At 42.8% G+C, this 27,675-nt stretch overlaps 2 protein-coding genes across 2 annotated transcripts in view; both read left to right on the forward strand.

Moving 5' to 3' along the window:
* Positions 1–1,203, forward strand: part of Anxa4 (annexin A4) — a 52,127-nt gene extending 50,924 nt beyond the window's left edge. Inside the window, exon 13 of the mRNA XM_048416517.3 lies at positions 228–1,203. Coding sequence (XP_048272474.1) covers positions 228–287 — 60 coding nt within the window. The 3' untranslated portion in view covers positions 288–1,203. The remainder of the gene's footprint in view (positions 1–227) is intronic.
* Positions 1,204–4,064: 2,861 nt separating this feature from the next.
* Gmcl1 (germ cell-less 1, spermatogenesis associated) overlaps positions 4,065–27,675 on the forward strand; it is a 39,472-nt gene continuing 15,861 nt past the window's right edge. The window contains exons 1-9 of the mRNA XM_085690632.2: positions 4,065–4,502; positions 13,153–13,276; positions 15,211–15,307; positions 16,809–16,906; positions 19,362–19,474; positions 19,951–20,016; positions 22,459–22,543; positions 24,706–24,796; positions 25,755–25,892. Of these exons, the coding sequence (XP_085546758.2) occupies positions 4,243–4,502; positions 13,153–13,276; positions 15,211–15,307; positions 16,809–16,906; positions 19,362–19,474; positions 19,951–20,016; positions 22,459–22,543; positions 24,706–24,796; positions 25,755–25,892 (1,072 nt within the window). The 5' untranslated portion in view covers positions 4,065–4,242. The remainder of the gene's footprint in view (positions 4,503–13,152; positions 13,277–15,210; positions 15,308–16,808; positions 16,907–19,361; positions 19,475–19,950; positions 20,017–22,458; positions 22,544–24,705; positions 24,797–25,754; positions 25,893–27,675) is intronic.

Genomic DNA, 27,675 nt, shown 5'->3' on the forward strand with positions numbered 1-27,675 from the left:
AGAACCAAACTCAGGTTCTCTGTGAGAGCAAGGGTGCCCTTAGTGTATGAGCCATCTCTCCAGGCCCAAGTGTTACTTTTGTAATTAAAAACAAACAAACAAATAAACAACTTTGAGTACCTGAGAAAAATCTAGCAATGCTTGAAAAATGAACATGGGTGATTTTGAACTGTGTAGCGGGCTAAGAACCACGTAACTGCTGGTAACTGTGTTCTCCTTTCTCCCAGGGCGACACTTCCGGAGACTACAGGAAGGTTCTCCTCATTCTCTGCGGGGGAGATGATTAAAACAAGATCCAGGACAGAAGGCTTATTAACGCTGATTTTTTTAAACTTCATCTTTCTGCACTGCTATTAACATTATCTCAAATGCTTATTTCCAATTAAAACGCCTCCAGTTGCCTCCTATGATCTAGACTGTGTTATTATCGTCTATAATTAGTCATTTTGATGCCTTAAACCTGTACTTTCAGCGCTTTTAAGACCTAAATGGAGATTTAGAATTAGAAGTTAAAATGTTCTCCATGTCTGTAACAGGTTATTTCCTCATTTGTGTTTTGCGGAGATTGAATGCACTAATTTCTTTTGGATTTTCTTTTCAGTAAGAATTTTACAGGACAGAAGTGTTCTCTTCCCTGGGCAGCCAGTCATTTCTTCATGTGGGAGCCTGGGCATCTGTTACTGATCATTTTCACCCGATTTCCTATTTTGCACAGCTGTGGATTGAAGTTCCCATGAGCCTCCTTTCTTTGACTGTATCCATCATGTTAGCTGCTAAGTACTGTGTTTGGTGTCACAGGCTTCATGTCCCCTTGCACTGAGACCACCTTCTCCCCAAGAAATGTAGCAAAGTCACCAACTCCGCAAACAACTTCAATCTCAAGAGTGGCTAAGCGGAGCCCAGGAGTCTGGTCATCACTCACACCAGGCATTCCACAGTCTTAGGGCTACTGTCCCAACCTTGCTCAAAGGTGATGGGAAAGAGCAAGGCTCAGATGAGGTTCTGGTTCACAATGCTTTGGGTTGTGGCTAACCTACGGGAATTTTTTTCTTCGGCTAAAAATAATCTCTTTAGATTGTTGATTTGATTCCCACTGTGCCTTTTTGATCTTGCAATCATTCAGATCTGGTGCTTGCATGTAATCATGAAGTTTGGTTTGTATACAACCTGAGAAATTTTTAATTAAAAAACAATGACTTTAAAGGGATGTGTATTCTTTCTGTTTGATTTTTCCATGTCTGAGATGTTTTTCTTCCTGAGCGATGGTAGGAACTATTTTGAAAGAATCGTGATACTAAACATCAACATAAAAGAATAACACATTAATCGTATATTAGCCTGCTTCTATAAGACCTGTGTTTACACTGAGAGGTGGAGGCAGGAGGATCAGAACCCTCCCTGGCCACATAGCCAGTGTGAGGCCAGCCTGAGCACACGAGTCCCTGCCTCAAAAAAGCAAAACAAGGTCTGGGGAGATGGCCAGAGAGTAATACGCTTGCCGCTCAAGCACGAGGAGTCGTGTTTGGATCCCTGTCACCAGTGTGAAAGCCAGGCAGAGTCAGTGAGTGTATGCCTGTAACCCCAAAACTGGGATGTGCAGATGAACGGATCCCAGGGGCTCATAGCCAGCCCTTATAGCTGAACCAATGAACTTCAGGTTCAGTGGAAGACCCTGTCTCTGATGATGAAGATGAGGAGGAGGAGAAGGAGGATGTAGAGAGTATGACACTGATATTGTCTTCTGGTTTCCACATGGGCACATGCAGGCACTCTCGAGAACACACACACCCAAATAAATAATAAGATAACACTGAGAAGGTTCGGTAGGTAAAGGCCTTTGCTGCCAAGCCTGAAAATCCAAGACTGACACCCTGAGTTCAATCCCCAGAACCCACATGGTGGGGAGAACAAGGAATGGCACTCCTCACACGAAAACAAAGTTGCAAAACAAACAAAACCAACAAAATCTTTGGCATTTATGTATGCCAAACACCACTCAATGATATTAAATATCATGGTAGCTTACTCTCTGAAAATGAGTGACACTCTGCCCCTCTCAGTGGAGCATTTATAGTAAATGTTACATACACGGTCAGAAGTGTAGATCAGTGGGATAGAGTCATCCCTTGCTTTGCTTTTCTTAGCACCACAAAGGACAAAAGTTACAGGTGCACAAAGAACACACATCCCTTTGTTCCTGCTGCAATGGGGCCTACACTTTGATGTGGGAACCATAGACAACATGCTTATGTGACCAGTCATTCCAGTTAACACAGATTCGGGAATCAACGCTACCGCCTCAGAACTGTGGAATCTCTACTCCAACTTCATTACCTTTTGGAAGCATTATGAGGTTATTAATAATTTAATTTAATTATTAAATTAAAGATGTTTTAATTTTAGTAGATGTTTTACCTTTAAATGACATCTTAGCTAGAATTTTAAACATTTCAGAGGTTGGGACAGTGTTTTGTGACTGAGTACTTTCAGTGGGCTGAGTTTTTCTTGCTTTAGGTGTAAATTCAGAGGGAAGGTAGAAAATCACAATTCTTGTGTCCGTGATTAGCTAAAGGAGCTACAGTTTTGTATTACGCGTATGCCAGTCTATTCCTTTGCAGCCACCCTTCTCTTCCTTCAACGTTTACCTCAGCCTGCCTCAGCTAAGGGTCCTCACAATTCCTCAGGGATAAACAAACGCAAGGCCTCGGTGGCCTGAAAAAGTACACGCACGGCCAAAATGGAGTGCAGATGGCGCATTGATGCGGTCAGTTCTAGGAAGAATTTGGCAAGAGCTCAGAAAGTTGAAATTTTCCCAGAAAATATGTTTCCAGGGATCTGCTTGATGAAGCTTTTATGGATAATGTTCATGTCTGTTCTAAAGGAGCATTAAAGACGAAATAACTGAAGCCCCTTGGCAAGGAAGTAGGAAAATCATGGGTCTTACCATGAGTGGTAACCATAACTAAAGATTTAATCCAAAGTATAGTTTTAAGAGAGGAGAAAGGTTCTGAATCATAGGTTTGGGAAAGTCTGATTCCATTTAAATTACATGTCTGAATGTGCTGCAGAAAAGAGCGTCTGAGTGGCGTGTAAAGACATGCACAGAAAAAGCATGCAGAGGCAAGGATGTAAGCAGAGGGGGGTACACAAGGGGGTTTCTCATTTTCTTATCATTATCCATTATATTCCAATCAAGCTGAAGGGGGAAGGAGAGCAAATCAAAGTAAGTGTGATAAAAGTCCAAGCCCATAGTGGGTCCGCAATTATTTGTATTGCTCTATTTAAAACATTTCATTATGAAATTTTACTTTGGAAAGTAAAGAAGGCCGGCGTGGTAGCTCATGCCTCAACTCCCAGCACTCAGGGGCTGAGGCAGGACTGCTGAAGTTCCAGGCCAGCTTGAGCTTCAGAGTGAGACCCTTCCTTTAAAAAGGAAAAAGAAAGAATGAAAATCGATGTAGCTGAATTGGTAATTCACGAAAGTCACCCAGCAATTAAATAGGCTGCCAATGTTGCACGTGCTGAAAATCCCAGCATTCGAGAAGTGGACACGGGAGATCAGAAGTTCAAGATCATTCTATAGAGTCGAAGGTCAGCATGTAATACAAGACCCTGACACAATAAAATAACCAAATCGAAACAAGGCAGAAGAAAGGAGTCAGGAACTGGAGGCTGGTTGTGGTTCCAGATTGACACCTGTCAACAACGCGGGGTAAAGGCCGTCTAGCCAGGACACTATGGTCCCAGAGCCCAGAAGAGGAAGCAAAGGCCATAATAACAAGTCCGTCCACAAACTGACTGCACAGTGCTGGAGAAGACCCCGGGCTCGAGGAAGCTCGCGGGAAGAATCAACGACAGGGGTCCCTAAACCCGTCGTGCACAAGCACTCAGCACCCACGCCCCTGTGTTAATGCCGGAAGCACTGAAGATTTGTCCTCACCTGGGCTGTGCTCGGCGGGGGCGTGTCTGACGCACGCGCATGCGCAACCTTGCCGGGCAGGTCCCACCCCTTCCGGGGGCTCGCCACACGCATGCGCTCTGCGGCGCTCGCTTTGTTGCGAGAACGAGGGGGGCGAGGTCTTGCGGAGCCGGCGGCTGTGGCGCGTCGGGCGGGGCGGAGGATGGAGATGATGACTGCGTTCTCGGCGACGGTTGGGGCTGTGCGCGAGGCGGCTGCCGAGTAGGCGGTGGGGCGTCAGGCATGGCGGGGCGGCCCCTCGGCGCTCCCTAGGCGCCGGAGCCATGGGCGCGCTGAGCAGCCGGGTGCTGCGGCCCGCGGGGCGCGCTGAGCAGCCCGAACCCACGTACGGTTCTGGGGGCGCGTCCCGCGGGTCAGACGCGGGCGAGGATGCGGCCCAGGGCTTCTGTTACTGTCCGGGAGGCCGCAAGCGCAAGCGCAGCAGCGGTGCATTCTGCTACTGCCACCCCGACTCCGAGACAGACGAGGACGAGGACGAGGACGAGGGCGACGAGCAGCAGCGGCTGCTAAACACGCCGCGCAGGTACCGAGCTACCGGCAGCCGGTGCCCTTGACGGGAGAGTGCAGGTCGTCCGCGCGGGGAGGGTCTGTGTAGGAGCTGAGCTCGTGAGGGGCAGATCCGAGATCAGTGCGGGAGCTGGCGCGTGCTGGGCAAACTGGGGTTAGTGCAGGAGCTGGACGTCTGCAGACGGAACTGGGGTCAGTCCGCGGGAGGCGGACGTTTGCAGACAGACCTGGGGTCAGTGCGGAAGCTGGAAGTCTGCAGACAGAACTAGGGTCAGTCCGCGGTAGGCGGACCTTTGCAGACAGACCTGGTGTCAGTGCCGGAGTTGGACGTTTGCAGACAGACCTGGGGTCAGTGCGGGAGCTGGACGTCTGCAGACAGACCTGGGGTGCTGGACGTTTGCAGCCAGACCTGGTGTCAGTGCGGGAGCTGGACGTTTGCAGCCAGACCTGGTGTCAGTGCGTGAGTTGGACGTTTGCAGACGGACCTGGTGTCAGTGCTGGAACTGGACGTTTGCAGCCAGACCTGGTGTCAGTGCGGGAGCTGGACGTTTGCAGACAGACCTGGGGTCAGTGCGGGAGCTGGACGTTTGCAGACAGACTTGAGGTCAGTCCGGGATGTGGGCGTTTGCAGACAGACCATTTGCAACAGACCTGGGGTCAGTGCAGGATGTAGGCGTTTGCAGACAGACCTGGGGTCAGTGTGGGAACTGGACGTCTGCAGACAAACCTGGGGTCGGTGTGGGAGCTGAAGAGCCTAGGGTTCAGCGCTTTACCCAGAATCTTCCTGAATGTCAGAGCCTCAACCTGGGACTGCAAGGACTAGCCAGAGCATCGGGCGAACATCGCTAGTGGGCCTTTGCTTTCTGAGTGGGTAGCCACAGGAAAACTTGCCTGGCATGGACACCTCTCTGTGTCCACTTGGCGGACCAGTTATTGCACACGTGAAGACTGGCAGTACTGTACGTTCCCCTGAATTAAGAATAAAGGCTTGTCAGAGTCGGCTTCTTGAGGTAGGCTCTGATCTGGGTAGGTTGCCTAAGATTTTTGAGGGAAGAATTGAAAGAAAAAAAAACTTTGTGAAGTAAATGTGGCTTACACCAGAATGTATTTTCATATAAAGAATATATTTGCTCTTTTTTCTCTTTTAAGGTCATTGTTAGAATCTCACAGATGTAATTTTTAAATGAAGTTTTTAAAAACTTATATGCTCAGTATTTTGCTACACATGCATTGCATTTTAGTTGACAAAAAAGTCTAGGTGCTGGAGATGTGGCTCAGTGGCAGAGCTAACATATAAATATCATAGGTAAAAACCAGATTGATATAAAACCCTGTCATTAAGGTTTATGTGTGAATGTACTTACAAAGTGGATGTACAGAAAAATGGAAATATTATTTCCACCTCATAAAGTTGCACAGATTTAGCCCAGCAAAGTGGCACAAGCCTGTCATATGTTAAAACTCTGGTGGCCGAGAAAGGAGGATCTTAAGTTGGAGGCCAGCCTGGGCCAAAGAGTGAGTTCAAGACCTTCCTGGGCTGTATATGGTGACCCTGGAGAGAAGGGAGAGGAAGAAGGGACTGGGGAGTGTTGAGAGCGCTCGAGTATCCAGAACTAAGAATGAGCACAAATGAGGTACCTGGATTTGTTTTTAAGATTTATTTTTAATACACATATATTTATGTGTATATCTGTATGTGGGTTTGTGCACATTCCTGCAGAGTCCAGGTGTCCAGGGTGGTGAATTCCCTGGGACTAGAGTTACAGGGATGTTGTGAGCCCCAATATGGATGCTGGGAATTGTACTTGGATCCTGAATAAGAGCAATATGTGCTATTCACTCCTGAGTCACCTCTCCAGGCCCACAGTGCCTGCCTTTTATGCACTCAGTATTAGAACTCTTTGATGAACTGACCCTTACATCATAAGATGTGCGTCCTTTATTTAGCCTTAGTGACTTAGCCACTTCCACTTCCTTTTGGTAATTGGTGTACCTGCTCCATCCTTTTCTAACCTATATCCCACATCTCATCAACCAACCACCCCATCAGACATCCCCTCCCATAACCCAGGGCCTTATCCATTCTAGCTAAACTCTCTACTGACAAACTATTTCCCCGGCAGCATCTTTTCACAAATGCATACACAGATGTGCCTGCATATGGAGGCCAGAGTTCAACATTGGGTCTTTCAATATTGCTCTCCACCTTACCTTTTTGAGGCAGGGTCTCTTCACTAAAGTGGAGGGTCGTTGATTGCTAATCTAGCCAGCCAGCAAGGTCCAAGGATTTGCCTGTTTCCCCCTACCCCATTAGGATTACAGATGCTGGCAGTTCTTCACCCCCACCCTCACCCCCATCCCTGCTTACCCCCTATTCAACTCAGGTCTTTGTGCTTGAAAAGCACTTTCCAGCCCGTTTGTGTGTATATATATTTAAGGTAAGTATGTATACAGCATATAATTGAATCTTGCTTTTTTTAAAAAAAAATCTGGTAAGACAGTCTATGCCTTTTGATTAGTTTGTAGACCATGTATGTTTAATGTAATTGTTGAAATATATGACAGAGCCCATTTTAAAGAAGTGAAACTAATCTGAAAAAGGAAATTTTAATATAAGTCTTACTAACAAAGAATAGGAAATTAACTATTAAAGACAAAATATAAGAAGAAAAGATCTTTTTTTTAAAAAAAAAAAGTACAGGACACATACCTAAAATCTCAGTACTCAGAAGGCTGGGACAGGAGACTCAAGGTTCAAGGACAACCTAGGTTATGTTGTGAGACCCTGTTTCAAACAGAAAGAAAAGCGTGTCAGAATTCAGAATGTGTGTGTCTAGTAGATGTCTGACTGCAGAGCTGAAGGTGTAAGAAAATTCTTGGCTCCATAATTTGGGTTGCTGATTCTGATTCCTTGTCAGGTTGTCCGTTGTGCTTGCCCACCTCAACAGCACTGCTTGTGAAAAGCATCAGCTCCTGTGCCCACCCCTCAACTAACCCTTCTGCTAACTGCCTGTCTTTTACCTGAACACAGTGCTAACATTCACACTGTTCTGCAGCAGATTTTCTGCATCATTTTCACAGGTTATTTGTAAAAAATGGAAATCTAGTGAGCAGTGTGTATTCTGGCTGTGTGAAAGTCAGTCGCTGATAGCAGGCTGTGGACAAGGCTTACAGAGCACACTTTTTGGGCCTATGTCAGGGGAAGCATTTGCTAACCTCATGGTTAGACTAAACTTTCACCTTTTGGAATGCATTCACTGATCCGTGTTGGGATTGAGCCCAGGACTTCATGGATGGTAGGCAAGCACTCTGTCCTTTGAGCTACATGCCTAGCCTCTGGGGTCTTTTCTTACCTCCTGTCAAGTGCTTCCAGCTGGGCTGAATCTGTTTGTATTTTATTTACATAAATTTCTACATTTATTTGTGAGGAAGATATTGCTACAGTGCATGTGCAGAGATCAGAAGACAGCTTGAGGGGGTCTATTTTCTCCTTTCACCATGTGGATTTTAGGGCTCGAAGTCCAGTCTTCGGGTCTGATGGACAAGGCCTTTATCTGCTGAGCCATCTCACCCCACTCCTACCCCTTCGATGTCTCACTGTGTATCTCTGGCTGGCCTGGGAGTCACAGAGATCTTACTACCACTGATCCCCTGCCTGATTCTGGGGTTGAAGTCAGTGCCACCATGCCTGGCCTGGCCCCTTTTTAAAAGTTTCTTGTTGTCCTAGAGTTTCTCGCTGCATAAAGTAATACTATCCTTTTATTGTATTTTGAGATTTTTCTCACTCTTTTGAGGTACTCTGGCATGGAACCCATCTTTGAAACCTAGACCGCCTACAAGGGCCTACTCTTTCCTCCAGTCTGAGTCTGCCTGCTTCTAATTAGGATAACTGGAGGGTTTTCAGTAGTTCAGTAGCTTCTCCCCCTTTCTTTCTCCTTTCTTTCTTTTCTTCTCTTTTCTTTTCTTTCTTTTTTTTTTTAAGTTTTGGTTTTCAAGACAGGGTTTCTCCATAGCTTTGGAGTCTGTCCTGAAACTCGCTTTGTAGAACAGGCTGGCCTTGAACTCACAGATGTCTGCACTTCTCTACCTCCCAAGTGCTGGGATTAAAAAAGTGTGCACCCTCCCCCCAGCTTTGTCATTTCAGTGAACTACGTCTTCAGATATTTTCTCATGAAAGAGTGGAGAAAGGTGATTATTTTTGCTTATATAAATGTAAATTTAGTTTCTGTTTATTTTCCCTCTGACTGATTATGGTACTTTATATGACTTTTCATATCTTTAAACATCTACTCTTTTTATAGCTTTTATTTTTGAAATTAAAATATAATTACATCATTTTCCTTCTTCCCTTTAACCTTTCTGCTGTATCCACCTACTCTTGCTCTCCCTCAAATACATGACCTCTATATTCTCCAAATATATAATGCAGCCTGTTGAGTCTGTATAATGTTGCTTTTATGAGTGTGATTTGGGGGCTGACCACTAGTATTGGATAATCAATTCAAGGACCCTTCCCGGGGAAGACAGTATTTCTCCAGCTCTCAGATTTCCTAGTTGCCTGTAGCTCTTCATCTAGAGCTGAGGCTCAATGACAGGTCCCTCTTCCAGGCTAGTGTGTCTGTTGGTGTCGTCCTTTTCAGGTCTTGTTTAGGCAGCTATGTTGGTGAGGTGTCTGTCTCTCTTTGAAGCTTCTTTGATATTTCTAGGACACAAAAATCTCAGCAAATTTACCGTTCCTCTGGCTCTTACAATCTTTCTTCCCATTCTCCCCTGTGACCCCTGAACCTTAGGTGCAGAAGTTGTGTTCTAGATAAGTCTTCTTTAAAAAAAAAATATTTTGTTGTTGTTGTGAGGTTTTTGTTTGTTTTGTTTGTTTGTTTTTCAAGACAGGGTTTCTCTGTGTAGCTTTGGATCCTGTCCTGTACCTTGCTCTGTAGACCAGGCTGGCCTCAAACTCAACGGAGATCCTCCTGCTTCTGTCTCCCAAGTGCTGGGATTAAAGGTGTGTGCCACCACAGCCTGGCTGAAACAATTACTGTATTTTTATTTGGTGTGTGTCTACATGTGCATACACATTCCCGTGTAGAGGTCAGAGGACGGGAAATTGACTCTCCTATTTCACATGAAGGTTCCAGGCATCAAACTTGAGTCCTTAGACTTGGCAACAGGTATCTTTACCCGCAGAGCCTTTGATGATATGATACTGTCTTTGCCTTCTGGCCTAAGCATAGATGAAGATTTGACCCTAGTCTAATTCTGTTTTCTTTTTAGTTGACCGTATTTTTTCTCCTCTGAACTTTTGAAAGTATTTTCTCTGGTATTTTAGAATATAATGAATGCTTCTAATTGTGAGTCTTTTGGCAGCGTGGGAATTGCTGAATCCTGACAACCCAGACTCACATGCTTGTCTTTAGATATCTCTTTCTTGTTCTGAGCAGTTCTCCGCTATTGCACCCACTATCGTTTTATAAGCACAGTCATTTGAGAATTACAGGCATACGAATATATATTTTTAAAAATTCCTGTTTCCCTGTGTTGTGAGTTTCCTTTGGGACTTTTGCTCGCTCTTTTCCTTGACTTTTATGTTTCCACTTAGTTTCAGATGTCAGCTTGACAGCCTAGTGTTATGTGAGGAAGTCTGAAACATTTCTTGAAGCATATGGGGCATTTTTGTGATTGCTTGATTGATATTGAAAGACTATTCTTAGTTGTCAACTCAACTACATCTCGAATTAACTAAAACCTAAGGGGCTGGGAACACCTGTGAGGTGTTTTTTCTTAATTAAATCATTTGAAGTGGGAAGACTCACTTTTAATCTTGATTTAATCTTGATCTTTTGAGGTAGTGTGATATACCTTTACATCTTTCCTCTGGGCCACACCTTTTTGGCATTCTCAGGAGCTGAACCATTACTGAATTTTTGGCCCTTCTGTTGGTAGATTAGCTAGACCACAGCCTAAAAACTGTTCTGATAAATCACCCTTGTAAGTGTGTGTGGGGTGTGTGTGTGTGTGTGTGTGTGTGTGTGTGTGTGTGTGTGTAAGATCTAGAGAACCCTGTTAATGCAATGCTGATTCCAGACGCAGGTGAAGCAGTGATTTCCTCTTGTTTTGTTTCATGACAGGGTCTCATTCAGACTTGCTGTTTAGACTGACTTTGAACTCTTGATCTGCTGTCTTAGGAGCATTGAGGTTATGGGTATGCACTACCACACCCAGTTATTTTCCTGTTGTTGTGGTAAAACACCCTGACGAAACAGTTTGGGGAAGAAATTTATTTAGCTGACAGTTTCATCTTACAGTCCATCATTGCAGGGAAATCCAGGTGGCAGGAACTGGAAGCAGCTGGCACATTGTGTGCAGAGTCAAGAGCAAAGAACAGTGAATCAACACAATGCATTCTCTGCTTCCTCCATGCTTACCCAGTTTAGAAATCTTTTTAGGGAATGGTCCCACACAAAATATTGGTCTTTCCACCTTAATTAACTTCAGATAACCCTCAGACAAATCTCTCCTTGAGATTTTATTCTTGGGTGGATCTAGATCGTGTCAAGTTAACAATTAGAACTACCACACTCAGCAATTATTTGATTTCTGTGTAGTGGTGGTTATCTTTATATGTATGGGTGCTTTGCAGGAACCTTGTGCATGCAGTAGTACCTTCAGAGACCAGAAGAGGTCACCAGATCCCCTGGGACTGGAGTTACAGACTATTGGGAACAGACATGTAGTTGCTGAAAATCAAACCACAGTACAGTGCTCTTAACCACAGAGCCATGCATCAGGCCCAGAGATTTTAAAAAATTTAAACTACTAGGAAAGCTATCAGAAGTCATCAGAAATTTTAGGATAGGTTAGCTTGGGCTGGAGATGACTCTGCAGTTAAGAGCACTTGTTCCATTATCGTGAAAAGTGGGGTTCATATATGAACCCAGCACCCATGTAACCAGCTGTGCTGTGCATACCTGCAACCCCAGCTCTGGGGGATGGCAGGAGGGAGCCATGGACTGGAGGATCTTGGGTGCTTTCTGTTTTTCAATTAATCAGAAAATATAAGCTCCCGGTTCAGGGAGAGAACCTGCCTTAAAGGAACAGGTAGAGCTGGGCAGTAGTGGTACACACCTTTAATCCCAGCACTCAGGAGGCAGAGGCAGGTGAATCTCCAAGTAGGAGGCCAGCTTGGTCTCCAGAGCGAGTTCTAGGACAGCCAGGACTACACAGGAAAACTCTGTCTCAAAAAACAAACAAACAAAAAAGCAGGGAGAGTGATAAAGAAGGACTTCTACCGCCTTCCTGTGACCTCTTCATTTCACAGACATGTGCACCTACACATGTGCATGCGTGTATACAGATGCACAGACACATATGTAAATAAATAACATCTTTTAAAATTATGTATTTTAAAACTGGATCACTCCCCCATTCTCTTACTGGATCATCTGGAGCAGAGATTGCGAACTTTTTTTTTTTTTTTTTTTTTTGAAGCAGGGTTTCCGTGTAGTCTAGGCTAACCTTGAACTCACTATTGACCAAAATATGGCCTTGAACTCCTGTTGTTTTTCTTATACCTCCCCAGTGCTGGGAGTACAGACTTGGTCCGCTGTATCTGGTGTATACTGTGGTGGGGATTGAACCCAAAGGCCTTGTGCATGCTGTGCAAGCACTCTACCAACTGAGCTAAGTCTGCAACACCGTGGTTGCCAAACTTATAAAACTCAGTTCTTCTACTAAAATAAGTCTTGTGCAGAAGTCTAATATATTTTCAGATACAGTCGGTGATGCTCTGGGTGGGGTTACAGGGTGTCCATATTTTATGGCCCTGCCCTTACTAGTGGCCCCTAATACGCTTATCCTTTGAGCATAGTTTTAAAAAGCTTTGATATAGGGTTGCAAAAAATTTATTTGTCTTGTGGGGAAAACCGTGAGTTTAAAATTAGTTTTAATTAGTTTAGTTTGGAGCTGAAATAAGCTTGAATGTAATTTTGTGTGTGTGTGTGTGTGTGTGTGTGTGTGTGTGTGTGTGTTGCTGAGGATTGAACCAGGCCTTATACATTCAAGGCAAGCACCCTACCAACTGGATTCTAGTTAAGCAACAGTTACTGCAGCAGTGTGGAATCTTCCATAGCACTAGTTTCTTTGCTTGTTTGGTTTGTTTGTTTTTCAAGGTTTTCTCTATGTAGCTCTTGCTATCCTGAAACTCACTCTGTAGACCAGGCTGGCCTCAAAGTCACAGAGATCTGCCTTCTTCTCCCTCCTTGAGTGCTGGGATTAAAGGCATGCACCCCTGGCACTGGTTTCTAAATAAAGAAATAAGTAAGTGTGATTGCTCACCTGCCTTTGTTTATTGAGCAAATAGCTTAAATTGGTTTAGAACCAACAATTTATAAAGAGTAGCTGGAGATATCTCTCTCCTGCTTTACCTGTCTGCTGTTAGTAAGAGCACCCATTGTAGCCTCTGTTGAAGCCTCTGTTGACATGCCTCTTCCACCTCGTTCATACTGTGGGTAAGTTGAATCTTACATAAGTGGGACAAAAGGAGACTTAATGGTATATGGAAATCAGTGAAATGTTGCCTGTTTTAACGTGCTGGTACAGGACAGAGCCTAGTGATGCTAGTGGTCTACCACTGAGCTGTTTGCTTATATAATTTTGTGTTTTCTTAACAGGAAAAAGCTAAAGAGCACGTCTAAGTACATCTATCAAACATTGTTTTTGAATGGTGAGAACAGTGACATTAAGATCTGTGCTCTAGGTGAAGAGTGGAGCTTACACAAAATCTATTTATGTCAAGTGAGTATTTCCCTGATGGAAAAAAACATCAGGCACTGGGGAGCTGCTTGGAGAAGCTTGGGCTCTCTGGGGTGTGTTCTCTCTGCTGTTTGGTTAAGTTTCATAGTGAGCTCTCCCCTAGTGAAGTATCTGCTGGAAAGATGGTGGTCCCTGCAGGTGAAAGCTGACTGTTGCCTCTTTGTTGTCAAAAAGTTTGTTTTAGGGATGGAGAGATGACTCAGAGGCTAAGAGAACTGACTGCTCTTTCAGAGGTTCTGAGTTAGATTCCTAGCACCCGCATGGCTGCTCACAACCATCTACAATGAGATGCCCTCTTCTAGTATGCAAGCATACATGGAGGCAGAATATTGTATACATAATAAATAAATAAATCTTTTAAAAATAAATTTGTTTTAGTGCCTTTTGCTGAAAAATGGAAGAATTGGGGAGAAAACCTGTAACATTCAGGTTAAGGTTATTAAATTTATTTTATAACAATTAGAATACATTTCTCTGAAATGTTGCTCTTTATAGAAATTGAATGGGAAGTTAATGCACACTAGAAAATCTAGTGGTGTTAAAAACAGAACCTGCAAGTGGTAATGCCATTTATCTGGTGTGCTGTTTTTTGAGGCAGGGTTTCTCTGTGTAACAACCCTGGCTGTTCTGGAACTCGATCTGTAGAACCCACAGACTGCTTTCCAAGTGCTAGGATTAAAGGCATGCACCACCACCACCCGACTTTAATCAAAACTTTTAAAATTAATTTTGAACAAGTTTACTTTGTTTTGAAGAATATAGTTCAGAATAATTTAAGAAAGGAAGGAAAGATGAGATCCTTTTAAATCCCAAAGAATATAATTAGGGTATACATCAAAATACCAGTCTTTACTATATCTGTCTTTTGAATCCCTTTAGATCTCTTACTGACCTAAAAGTGAGGTGGCCTCTGTGAAACCAGATTAGTTATCATTCAAGTCTCATGATTCATGAAGCACCTTCAGACAGAAACCATCGTCTGTGTTCTTGTTATGGGCATAGTAAACAGCTGGCCTCGGGTGTAACAAAAGACAGTTGCATCCGTACTGAGCATGTAAAGCTTTTGTTACCCCCTAAAAAGCAGTGATTATATATATATAAACATTTACACTATACTAGGCATGACAAGCGACCTGCAGGGGATTAAAGAGTGTGAGCCTATGCGGAGCTGAGGCACTGGAGCGTGATTTAGTGTCGGCCGTCCTGAGCCACAGATGCAAACAAATGAGCACAAATGCTGAGGAATATGTTCTATTTTCCTCTATTTTAATTATTTATATATTTTTAATGTGGAATGGAACTTATAATTAGTTAATATTTCATCTGTTCTAAAGAACTACAGTGCTAATTAATCTAATGAGGAATAGATCTGGTAGGTAACGGTAGACTTTACCCATGTCGGAATTCAGAAACAATTGTGGTCACATAAAAATAAATAGTGGGTCATGGATTTCTGTGGGATATATTCTTTCTGGTCCGATCTGGGAGTATTCGGGATCCTTAATTGCTGTGAGACCACAGGGAGAAGTTAGTAGTTTGAGGAGGCCTTGTTTCCTCAGCTCTCCTGAATACAGAGTCATACACCCACTGCGTGTGCTGTTGCTTGTGAGAAATCTGTGGTGTACTGACCGGTGAGAAGCTGACCAGTTCCATGGTGATGCAAGTTTGGAACTCTGACAGTAGTTAAGAATCTGGTTTAGTTTGGCAACAGTGTCAAGATGAACATGTTGTTAGTTCACTCTACTCCATAATGACCATATTTTAATTTGTTTTCTCTTGTAGTTGTTTTGATGTTCTTTTTCTCTTGAAGTGGTATGTTAGATTAGTTTTGATTAGGTAGCTGCTCGGAGTTAGAAATGAGAAAAATACTAGGTAATGACAAATCTACTAGCTAATTATTGACTTTTTTTTTCTAGTCTGGCTACTTTTCTAGTATGTTCAGTGGTTCTTGGAAAGAATCCAACATGAATATTATTGAACTGGAGATTCCTGACCAGAACATTGATATAGAAGGTATGCACTCCATAATTATTAGTGTATGAAAATCATAAAAATGTAGCCTTACTATTCCTTGATGAAAAATATCCTAGCCTAACAGGCTAGGGGGAAGTTGTGTTATCTGCTGAAAGGGAAGATTTCCAATTAATTCACTCCATAGTTTGTTTTGTCCTTCCTGTCTCTATTTGTCACCAGAGTCCAATCAATCTGCCCACGTGTCTGTGGATGTGAAGGATGCGGGAGAGGGAATAGAAGGTGGGACTACTTTGTAAAAGGATGTATTGAGAGTTGAGAGTATAGTTAGGGTTAGAGTACTTTCCTACCCTGTACAGGGTTTGATCTCTAACACCAAAAAATAAAAATAAATGGTGTGTAAGGATCTTTTGTGGAGCAATAAGCATATGAATCATTTAGCAGCCTGTGTCCAAGCTCGGAGGATCTGTGGCTGCGGAAGCAAGGCTGGGGAGGAAGTAAGGGCTGTGAAAGCATCTCAGCGAGCCTCCTGCAGATTGTCCTCTCCTGTCCCTATCCTGCTTCTCCTGCTCATCTCATTTGATAGGCCAAGTGGAGAAGCCCAGGACCTGCCCACAGGCAAAGGAGCTTAAGGTGTTCACAAAGCAAACTGAGGAGCATTGATGAGAGGAGCATTGGAAGAGGAGCAGTCCTAGCTGTGAGGAGCTGGGCTTGAGTGGCACAGACATGGCCAGGAGTTAAACTGACACCTTGGTGGCCTGGTACCATGGATCTGTAATATAGGCACTGAGGAGGGTCAGGCAGGAGGATTGCTATGAATTGGGGACCAGCCTGAACTCTGTATATAGTAAGTGGGCTCTGAAGTGATAGTTCATTTATGTTTTAATAAATAAAGCTTGCCTGAAAATCAGAGAGTAAAACAACCTCCCTGGTCTGCCTTGCAGACCAGGCAGTAATCTTTAATCCCCATGGCCACACTAGATGCCATAGAAACTGGATGGTAGTGGTGCACACCTTTAATCCCAGCCCTAGAGAGGAATATAAGATGGGAGGAGACGGGTCTCAGCTCAGTCTCATTCTGAGATTCCTGGAGGCAGGACCGCCATTTCAGACTGAGGTAGAGATAAGAACCAGTGGCTGGTTGTTTTGTTTTTCCGACCTTCAGGTTGGACCCCAATATCTGTCTCTGGGTTTTTATTAATTGTACTACAGAGCTCCTTACCCACTCCCCTAAAGAAAATACTATCATGGAGTGATGGGCTGTGTACCTACACTTAGTGATTGATCCACTCACCAGTTCTGACACAACTATGCTCCAGGCCTCAATCCTAACTACTGACTATGTTAAGATGGTACAGAGAAGAGTATGGCAGGAATGAGCAGAATCCACTGCAGCAAGCACTGTTATGTGTTAATACCATCAGTAGCAACGGCTGCCATTTAATGGTGCTTCACTAGGTGCATACTAATGTCCTTGCTGCTTTCGCAAGGGCCTCACACTTGCAGGGAGCATTTCAATATATGTGTGCACTTTTGCCTTCAGCACTGCAGGTTGCATTTGGATCACTGTATCGAGATGACGTCTTAATAAAACCCAGTCGTGTCGTTGCCATCTTGGCTGCAGCTTGCATGCTGCAGTTGGTGAGTATGCCACCACTCAGTGGTGTCACAGTGCCTGGTATATCTTGGTGCACACCTCTAAACAGAAGTGAAATTCTGCTTTTTCAGTCTTTAAAACAAAATGTATAAATACACCATTTGTTAAAAATTGTTGAAATACTTGACCGAAGCTGTTTAGTTAAATTGAGGGCTTTAATCTCTGTGAGAAGTAGGTGGAGTAGATACACCTCCTTGGTGTGTCGCCAGTTGGGACCATTCACCTGCCCACGTCCTCTGCAGACTTCACTGCTGAGTGATGGTTTGTGATCAGTAATTTAGTCAAACGCTGAGTCTGTTTTTTAAGCTTTCTAATTATGATATCATCCTATATAAATGATGTGTGTCAATCAGTGACTGTATATTGAGTATACTGTGCAATGTGTGGGACTTGGTAAAGGGGGCCAACAAGGATGAAAATGTGGTCCCTAAATATGGACAATCTGTGTGTGCCTTCAAGGAGCCCACAGTGCAATGAGGGTCAGGTGAGAGGTGGATACATAGCTCAGAGGTCCAGTTACCCAGTGTTACGAGTGTAGCATAAACGCCTCATGGGGTCTCATGGACTTATAAAGACAGGAAGGGTCAGCTCAACCTAATATCACAGGACCTTGTATTTCTAGATTGAGTTTGAAGTGTGCATACCTTGCACTGTGTGAAAAGGGGACAAAACAGCATTTCGGACCAGAAACAGAAAGACTAAAACATGAGAGGGTGGAGAGTTAGAGAAGTTAAGGAGTCTTGAGTTCCAGTGTCAGTTAAGTAGAGTTGGAAGGCTGGCAAGACAGTGGAGCCTATGTAGGTACCTGCCACCAAATCTGACAGTTTGAGCCCCACCCCCAGGACACATAGGGTAGAAGGAGAGCGCTGACTCCCCAGGTTATCCTTCCATCACTACATGCACGCCATGAAATGTGTGCTCCACCATTCATACAACATAAATTAATAACTATGTAAAATATCCAGGTATGGTAGTGCACATCTTTAATCCCAGCACTCAGGAAGCAGAAGCAGGCAAATCTCTGAGGTCAAGATCAGCCTGGTCTACAGTGGCTTACAGACCAGCCAAAGTTACATAGTAAGATCCTATCTCAAGAAATAAAACAAAAAATAAATAAAAATAAAAAAGATTGGAGAGAAAAATCAAGACCAGGACATGAAGGTTCCTTTGTACATTAAGTTTAACTTCACCTGTCAGCACATTTGATTTCTAGATTTTAGTCAGGGAAAGATAGTTTCTACTTTAGATTGGCTGAGGGTGCAACTCTGGATGGAGCACTTGCCTGGCATCCACAGGGTCTTGGGTTTGTTTCCCAGCCCCACACCAAAACAACAAAAGACTTTCAAGTACAACGTGTGAAGGGAAGCGAGTGCATTAGAGACATCAATGTACACGATCGTCCAAATGCCATCTAGATGAAGGTAGCAGTAATAACCACAGAGAGGAAAAGGCTCTAGAGGAAGTCGGTGTGTGTGGGGGGGTGGTCTACTGGGGCAGTGAAGTTAAGGTGTTAGGAAAAGAGGGTCTAGAATTGAGGTAAGTTCAAAAACCAACGTGGCAAGTTTGTGCTTTAATTTAAGCTTACGTGGTTTGATCTGCTGATCTATTTAAAGTGCTAGTTATTAGCTTGTGGTTTGTCCTGTTTGGTATTTTTTCAAGTATTTTTATCTCTCCAATACTTATTTTGAATATATTTTCTAATTTTAGTCCTTTTGGATTTGTTCTAAATCTGCTTTCTGCCTTGTTTTTATAACTTACTAACTCTAACTTAATAATATAGTTGCATGATGAGTATATTTCAGAAATCTAATGAAAAATGACAATATTTTTTGTACATAGGAGGTGATTTTTTGAAACCTATGTTAATCTTTTAGATTAGAATATTAATTTGTTATTTAAACTATGATATACTTTAGAGGCCTCCTTTGTGTATTAATGGTACTTTAAACTTTACTGAGTGATGTTCCATACATCTGTGTTATTTCTTTGTCTATCCTGTCTCTTGATTAGCTGACTGTGAAGAATTCTTAGATTAATAAGAACAGGAAAAAACATACAGTAAGGTGCTGTTGAAGAAATTTACAAAGGTCCAGAGTGGAAAATAGAAAACAAGGCACACAACATCTCCCTGTCGCTGTGCCTCTCCTGCCCATTTCATCCCCAGTTCTAGGTGTTGAGTGGGGGTACTTGCTAGGTTCTTTTTTCAATATTTTTATTAAACTTAGAAAAACATTTAGTCTTGCTGCACTTGATGAATTTTCTTCCGTCCTTCTTGCCATCCTTCCTTCCATCCTTCTGTCCTTTCGTCCTTCTTTCCTTCCATTCTTCCTTCCTTCCATCCCTTTCTTGCTATTTTGATTTGTTTTTCCTTTGTGAAAGCCCCTAGAGCGCTGATTTTCCAGGTGGAATGGCCTTTGCAGTGCTTGTTTATGTTTACAGGATGGTCTAATCCAGCAGTGTGGTGAGACAATGAAGGAGACAATTAATGTGAAAACTGTGTGTGGCTATTACTCCTCAGCAGGGACCTATGGATTAGACTCTGTAAAGAAAAAGTGAGTCACTTTTCCTTTTCCCGTCCCACTTCTGGGAATTTAAGAAAGAATTACTGGGGGAAAGAATAGAGTGATAGAATTCGTTACTTTGAAAGCCTGCCTTTCTTCTTGACTGAGCATTAAGTTGGCCATCACAGGGCTGAAATATGCTCATACAGCTGTGGCCACCACTAAGGGAGTAAGCATCATAGACTTGATACTAATATGGACAGTTTAACTCTTGAGAATTGCAGAACTCATTTTCAAATTGTATAGAAGGTAACATCTTACAAGGTATTTAACTTCTTAATAAGAAATGATACTAATACAAAGGGAATATCCCGTGATAACTACTGACAAAAGCTATACTAAATTTCAGATCACTGAGGTAGAAACTTTAAGCATGGCCTAGCATGATTAATATCTTTTCTGTGAACTATTATACGCCGATGAGTTATGAGTTTCAGATAAAAGAGCTAAGCGCACTTTATCCTCAGGTGCCTTGAGTGGCTGCTGAACAACCTGATGACTCACCAGAGTGTGGAGCTTTTCAGAGAACTCAGGTAACTTCACAGCACTCACCCTACAGTGACCTTTCCATTTGCTCAGGCATCCCGGGTGTCTTTGTAAAACACAGAGTAGTGTGAGAACCAGGCCTGGTGCACACACCTTTAATCCTAGCACTTGGAAGGCAGAGGCAGGCGAATCTGAGTTAGAGGGCAGCTTGGGTTGCATAATCAAGTTTCAGGACAGCCAGAGCCACATAATAAGACCCCATCTCAAAAAAAGAAGAAAAAAGTCAGAACAATTTAATGATAGGCACCCTGACTGTGTGCACAGACTGAGCAAATGCTGCACATCTAGCTCTCATTGTAAGTGATACAATGCTCATGTATTGTTTTAACAATTGCAATAGAAACGTCCCATTCCTCAAGACTGTAAAGACTTCCGAGTGCTACCTCTCTTCTGCAAGCCTGTAGAACTTCAAAGGGGATAGTTTGAAAACCATTTTTATCACAGAACATGATGTTTGAAAAAAATAAATCAAAATATGTTTTAGAGGGTAAGTGTTTTTTAAAGATTTATTTTAGTGTAAGTTTGTTCGCCAAGTTTTTCAGTCCAGGAGTCCTTAGAGACCAGAAGAGGTGTAGGATCCACTAGAACCGAGGTTGTAGATGTTTGTGAGCCTCCATGTGGGTGCTGGGAAGCAGTGAACCCTCCTAACTACTGAGCTGCCTCTCCAGACCCTATTTTAAATTTTTTATGGGACAATAGATGACTCAGAGGCTAGAGGGACTTAAGAAAAAAAACTATTGACCTGAATTCTATCTCCAGATCCACAAGGTAATAGGAGAGAACAGGAGAGAACCAATCCCTAAGACTTATCCTATGATTTCCATGTCATGAACTGTTTTCTCTCTCTCTCTCTCTCTCTCTCTCTCTCTCTCTCTCTCTCTCTCTCTCTCTCTCTCTCACACACACACACACACACACACACACACACACACACACACACACACACAGAATAGACTTCAGTGTGTACTGACCCTGACAAAATCACACTCCTAGTTAGCCTGGCTTTTGAAACGTATTTACTTACCATTCACTCTTCCTTCCTTCTTGATGTCCCTGGAATATTAATGATACACTGTTGAGGGCTGTGAACGATGCTGTTTGATTGTGTTGTGTTTTTACTGTCAGAGCTTTCCTTTATCAGTGAGACTGGAAAATTCTGGATGGAAATCTTTTTTTTTTTTTTTAAGGCTCTGGGGTATAACTGTCATGCGTATGAAGTGTTTTGTTTTGCTTTTTTGGCTTTTTGGGGGAAAGGTTGTTTTTGAGACAGGGTCTCATTATATAGCCCTGGCTGCCCTGGAGCTCACTCTGTAGATCAGGCAAGCCTTGAACTCACAGATCCACCTGACTCTGCCAGGAATGCTGGAATTAATTCATTTTGATGAAAATGGATACAAGGGTCTGTGTGTCATGGCTTTTGAGGTGGAGGAGAAGCTAGAGATCTCACTGAGCTTTGTCTAAAAGGTGTCATAGAGTAGTCGTCTTAAAACCCCAAAAGCTCTTCTCATTAAAGGAAGGGGAGAGAAAAGGAAATGGAGTGGACAGCCAATGACTACATTTGCATTCTAAATTTAAACTACTGGTACTTCCTCATCTTACTCAGAGAGTAGTAAAAAAATGTTATTATTTTTTTTTTTTAAGATAAGGTCTCATTGTGTAGCCCTGGCTGACCTGGAACTCACTGTGTTGATCAGGTTAGCCCTTGAACTCAGAGAGATCCTCCTGCCTCTGCTGGAATAGGCACAAGCTGCCCTGCCTGACTTAAATGTTTTTTCTGACCAAAAGTTCTTTGAGGCACAGATGTTAAAGGTTATTTTGAATAGCATGTGGTGACATGCTGATAATCTTAGCACTGTGAAGGCTGAGACAGGAGGATGGCAAGTTTGAGAACAGCCTAGTCTGTATAGAAGTTTCCTGCTTCAGGAAAAAAGAAAAGATTACTTTGAAGATGTAGCTCTTTTAGTGAATTTTCAGTCTGTTTTGTTTTATTTTCACATAGACAGGTGGGGAGGAGGCCCTTTGGTCAGATTCTGCAGTGCTTTCCCAGCGGCAGTGACTAAACACAGGGTCCACAGACCCTTCACTAGCAGTGCCAGAACCAAGAGACCCATGTGAGGTGGAGTGCTAGCCAAGGTGCTGTCTTACGCAGATGAGATTGCTGTCATTTTTAATTCCATATTTCATTTGACAGAAAAAGTTTAGGGCCAGTGAGATGGCTCAGCAGGTAACAGCACAGGCCTCATGACCTGAGCCCGTGGTAGAAAGAAAGAACCAAATCCTGAAAGTTGTTCTCTGACCTTAGCTTGAATGCCAGGATATGTGTGTGTCTGTACCCACACATATCACACACACACACACCTTTAAAAGTTCCCCAGAGCCCTTCAGCTGTGTGTGAAGACAAGCTTACTCCTGTGTTTTGTCTTTTCCAGTATAAACGTCATGAAACAGCTCATTGGTTCATCTAACTTATTTGTGATGCAAGTGGAGATGGATGTATATACAGCTCTTAAAAAGGTACTGATGTTTGTCTACAGGAATATTACTTCAGATTGCACCGCAGTGAAAAGCTGGAAACACGTGCTCAGATAGGCAGTGGGACTACACATGCTGCTTGGCTTACAGTGGGCTGTGTCTTGGTAATCCATCATCAGAAGCTGAAAATACCTAACCTGCTGAGCACCACAGCTTAACCCCACCCTCCGTGAATGTGCTCAGAATGCTCATTAAGTGTCATGTGACTCCTGTAGTTTGCTGGGTTCACTCCTGAAAGCAAGCGATCCTTGTTGCATTTCTCTGCCACCACAGTTGAAAACCCGAAGTCAGTCCACCAGGCCGTCTCAAACAAGTGGCCATGTGCCAAAACTGAGTCTTTATTTGGATTTAGGGTTCATGACTATATTAGTTACTGTTCTATTGCTGTGAAGAAATACCATTACCAAAGCAACTTATAAAATAAAGCATTGGGGCTTGCTTACAGTTTCAAAGGGTGAGTCCATGATTATCATGGCAGGGAGCATGGCAACAGGCAAGAAGGCATGGTGCTTAGAGAAGTAGCCTAGAGTTTATATCATTATCAGCAAGAGAAAGACAGAGAGAAAGATTGGGCCTTCAGTGATCTTTTAAAACATCAGAGCCCACCTCCACTGACACACTTTCAAAAAGCCACACTTCCTAATCCTTCTCAAACTGTTGAACCAGCTGAGGATCAGGCATTTAAATAAATGAACCTATGGGGACTGTTCTCTTTCACACCACCACAAACCACAGTACTTGGTTTTGCTCTTTCTCCTGGAAGCAGGGCCTCATTCTGCATCCTACAGTTACACATGTGTTGTGATTACATGTGTGAGCCCAAGCCCAGCTTTTTTTTTCATCCTTTTGACAGATTTAGGTCTGATTTTGTTTCACAATCAAAAAAGAAAATCAGCTATGACTCTGACTGTTGATGATTGGGCATCTGTACTCAGGCATGCTTGAGGCAGAGGCCACTGCTCTTGCCCCATTGTGTCCTCTGTAGTCTGTTGTCCCTGTGTAAAATGTAGTGTGCACTTGGCGTAGTTGTGAAACCTGCAGTGAGAACCTTCAAAGGCACAGCATTTCTGTAGCCAAGGTGAGACACAGTTGCTAGTTTTCTTCAAGGAAACTTAACATTTACATTACATGTTGAAAAGTTGGGGGAGGGGTCACACTTTTACCTGTGACCTGCACTGCTTTGTTGCCAGGAGTGATGGGTGCTCACTCTGCCAACACCGTGCTTATCAACACGAAATACACATTTCTTTAGTGGCCTGGAGGGAGACATTCTGACATTCTGGTTGCATAAATGGTAAACTCAGAGAAATTTGGATATATTCAGCTCTTACATGACAGTTGGAGATTGAAATCCCCATTCTTCACTGCATGCATGCTGTCTCAGCATCAAGGAGTCAGAAGTTCCTCTTCTTAATTTTTCAGTCTTATGGGCTTGCATCATATTTAGTGTTATTGAACTGTTAGTGATTAGAATATATTAGTACAGAATTACCGATGTGTTATATATGTTAGGACTGTCGGTGTTTGATTCAGTAAGGTGTGCTTGCGACTATTAGACACACTGAGTTTTTAGTATTGGAGCTCCATTTCCTGCCATGATGAAACTTTAGTAGTTAGACTTTCTTGCAGTTCCTTGTAAAATGGAAATTTTAGCTTTTATCTTAGGGTAGAGATGTAGCTCAGTTGGTAGAGTGTTTGCCTGGTATGTGGAAGCCTTGGGTTCAAGTCCCAGCACCTCTTAAAACAGTGGTTCTCAACTTTCCTAATGTCGCAACCCTTTAATATAGTTTCTCATGTTGTAGTGACCGCCAACCATAACATTGTTTCCATTGCCATCATACTGTTATTTTACTACTGTTGTGAATGTAATGTATATATTTTTGGAGATAGAGGTTTGCTAGAGGGGTTGTGACCCACAAGTTGAGAACTGCTGTCTTAAACTGAGTATATTAGCCTGTAACCCCAGCACTCCACAGGTTTTTCAAAGTTATCCTCAGCTACATATTAATTTCAAGGTCAGTCTGGGCTACATGAAACCTCATCTGAAAAAAAGTTTTTTTTTAAAAAAAAATAGAACAATTTGAAAATACGATCATAAAGTGAAAAAGTCTTATAATTTTCTTATTATTTTATTTTCAAACTAGTGGATGTTCCTTCAGCTGGTGCCTTCCTGGAATGGGTCTTTAAAGCAACTTTTGACAGAAACCGATGTCTGGTTTTCAAAGTGGAAAAAAGGTATATTGAAATTTTTATTGAGGATCCCCTTTTTTTTTCTTTTAATGATACTTCTTAAAATCAGGCCTTTACTTTTGCTTACAGACTTGATTTTAGAGCTGAAAAACAGCTGAGCAGATTCCTGCTTCAGTCTCTTAGTCACAGCAGGAAAGGCTCCCGGCCTGTCACCGTATTCTACCACAGAACTATTGTTCTCCTGTTTGTCACCGGTTCAGCTTGGGAATTGTACTTGTTTGTTTGGCCACATTAGATTTCCCCTGGTAATCTATGCCCCATCTCTCAGGCAGTGATTCCTTATGGGCCTATTTCCTGCTTCTCTGCATCACTGACTGCAGAGGTGGTATGTGATGTGCCCTGCTCGGTGTGTGAGCAGCCCCTTCCTGGGACTGGAGACACAGCTCAATAGTTGTTAAGAGTGTGTACTGCTCTTGTAGAGGATGTGGGTTCAGTTCCCAGCACCAGCAGCTCACAGCTGCGTGTAGTATCTGTCGCTGGTGTGAGTTAGAAGGATGGTTAGCTGTCCCTGGTTGTCATGTGAGAACTCTCACATGTCCTGCTGACTTCCTTGGGAAGGGATGAGAGAGAGAGAGAGAGAGAGACTGACTTTCATGAGCCACTTCCTCAATCACACCTGTCCTTCCATGCTGTCCTGTTTGGGAAAAAAAAAAAAAGACAGCTGAAGTCTCACCTCAAGGGCCTAATTAGTACCAAAATTAAATTGAGAGATTTTTCTAAGTTCCGCTAAGGTTTTCCACATCTTTGATTTATAAGAGTCTTGAAAACCTTGGAAGTAGCTTATTTGCATTCTGGCAGACTGTGTGTGTGTGTGTGTGTGTGTGTGTGTGTATGTCTGTCTGTCTGTGTGTGTGTGTGTGTGTCTGTGTCTGTGTCCTTTAGAAACATTTAGCAAAACAGCACATTTGACAAGAATGCTGTTTAACTAAAACTTTCTTAATAGACTTTGAAGGGACGACTTTCCTTGAAACTGAGCAGGGAAAACCATTTGCGTCCGTGTTCAGACATTTAAGGCTACAGTACATTATCAGTGATCTGGCTTCTGCAAGGATCATTGAACAGGATTCTCTGGTACCTTCAGGTAAGAAAGCCTGATGTGTTTGTGATTTGAAATCACGTTTTTCTGATTGTAGCATTTCATACTTGCATAGGAGAGAGCAGAAAGAACCCAGGAAGTCATCTTTGGTCCCATAAGGTATGTATCTTCATGCCCGCGGAGATTAGCATGTGATAATCTTCCTGTGTCCTTTCATTATTAAAGTGCCTGCCACAATATTTAAGTGACTAAGAAGCATTTTGCAGTAGAGTGTTTTGTTTTGTTTTCTGTACTGAGGATCGGAATCAGGGCTTTATGCTGCGTGGCAGGCCCTACCAGTAAGCTGTGGCTTCAGCCCCAGCTTGAAGCATTTGATCCTTGACTTCTGTTTCCCAGGTGCTGCCGGTAGAAGCATGCGACCACACACTTGGCTCTGGGTATTTCTCAGGGTGGTTAGCCAGTGCACTGTTTTGGATATTAGCCTGAAAAATTACTTTTGATGTGTTTAAAAAAGTACAACTGCTTTTTCTATTAGTTCCCCTTAAATTCGCTTCGTTTCTGGTTTTTCTTATTCTGAATTCTTAAACATGTTGAATCAAGTATATCTACTCATTATAATTCAAATTTCTTGAAACAAGTATTTATTTTTATGTCTGTTGTACTTGTAACAAGTTGTATTTAGTACTGTATAAGTACATTAGGGCATTTCTCCAGTGTATTCAAGATGCAGGTTTTGAAGCAAAGTACAGCAGAAAGAGAAAAAGAAAGCAGGGTACCAAGCCTGTAGTAGTTTTAGTGTGTACTAAACACCAGGCAGAGATATACATTAGATACCAAAGCCTTTGACATGTCTTTCCAATTCAACCTTCATTAAGATTTGTTCTAATTGTGTATGTGTCTTGTGTATGTGCATTTGAGTGCAGGTGCAGGCCCTGGATGCTCTAGAGCTGAAGCTGCAGGTGGTTGGTTGTGGGCTGTCTGATGTGGGCAGGAAACCAAACGTGGGTCTCTGGAAGAGCAGCAAGGACTCTTACAGAGCCATCTCTCCAGACCCATCTTTAAGGATTGTTGAGTTTGGAAAACAGTCTGATATGATTTACATTAGGTATGTCTGGTACAAGAGGACAAGTTTTGTGTCTGAAAGGCAAATTGTATAAACATATGAAGTCTGAAACATTTTATTTGGTATAAAATTTTTAAGTAAATTTATGGTCAGATTTCAGGGTTTTTTTTTTCTTCCTGATGTGAAATGATACGAGAAGACTTGAAAAAAATTATTACATCTTATAAACAAAAATTTCTGTGTGTTCAAAATTTCAATTTAAAAAGAAAAATGAAAGTTAAAAGTAATATCACACTTTTATATGGAGGCAGAAAGTGCCAAGTGGCTCATTGGTACCTGCTCTCAGAGGAAGCTGAGGGCTCGAGATACAGGGCAGGAGCCGAGCTCTGCAGTGCCGTCCTCAGCAGGAGGCAGTGTGCCTTAACTTCAGGCCCAGCGGGTCATTATTTCATGAAATTGGGTTTGTCATAGTCATCTCCTCAGATGTCTTATCTTGTGTCTTCTGTTCCGCCTCCTCCACTCTCATCCCGGCTGTCTCCTCTCTGCATTTATTTAGCTGTACTAAAGAGAACCTTTCTCTCTTCGTAGTGACGTAGGGCCAGGAGGTAAAGACCTAAACCCCAGTCCTAGACCCCAGTGTTCTTTCCTGTACTGCTTGTGACCTGACCCTTAATCCTTCCTCCACATCATGGGATTTGGATGCTTGATTCACCTTCTTCCTTCCTAACCAGTCAGTTTATTTATATGATTCCCACCTTCTCATTA

This window comes from Myodes glareolus, chromosome 6 (assembly GCF_982192425.1).
Source record: "Myodes glareolus chromosome 6, mMyoGla1.1, whole genome shotgun sequence".
Classification (NCBI taxonomy): domain Eukaryota; kingdom Metazoa; phylum Chordata; class Mammalia; order Rodentia; family Cricetidae; genus Myodes; species Myodes glareolus.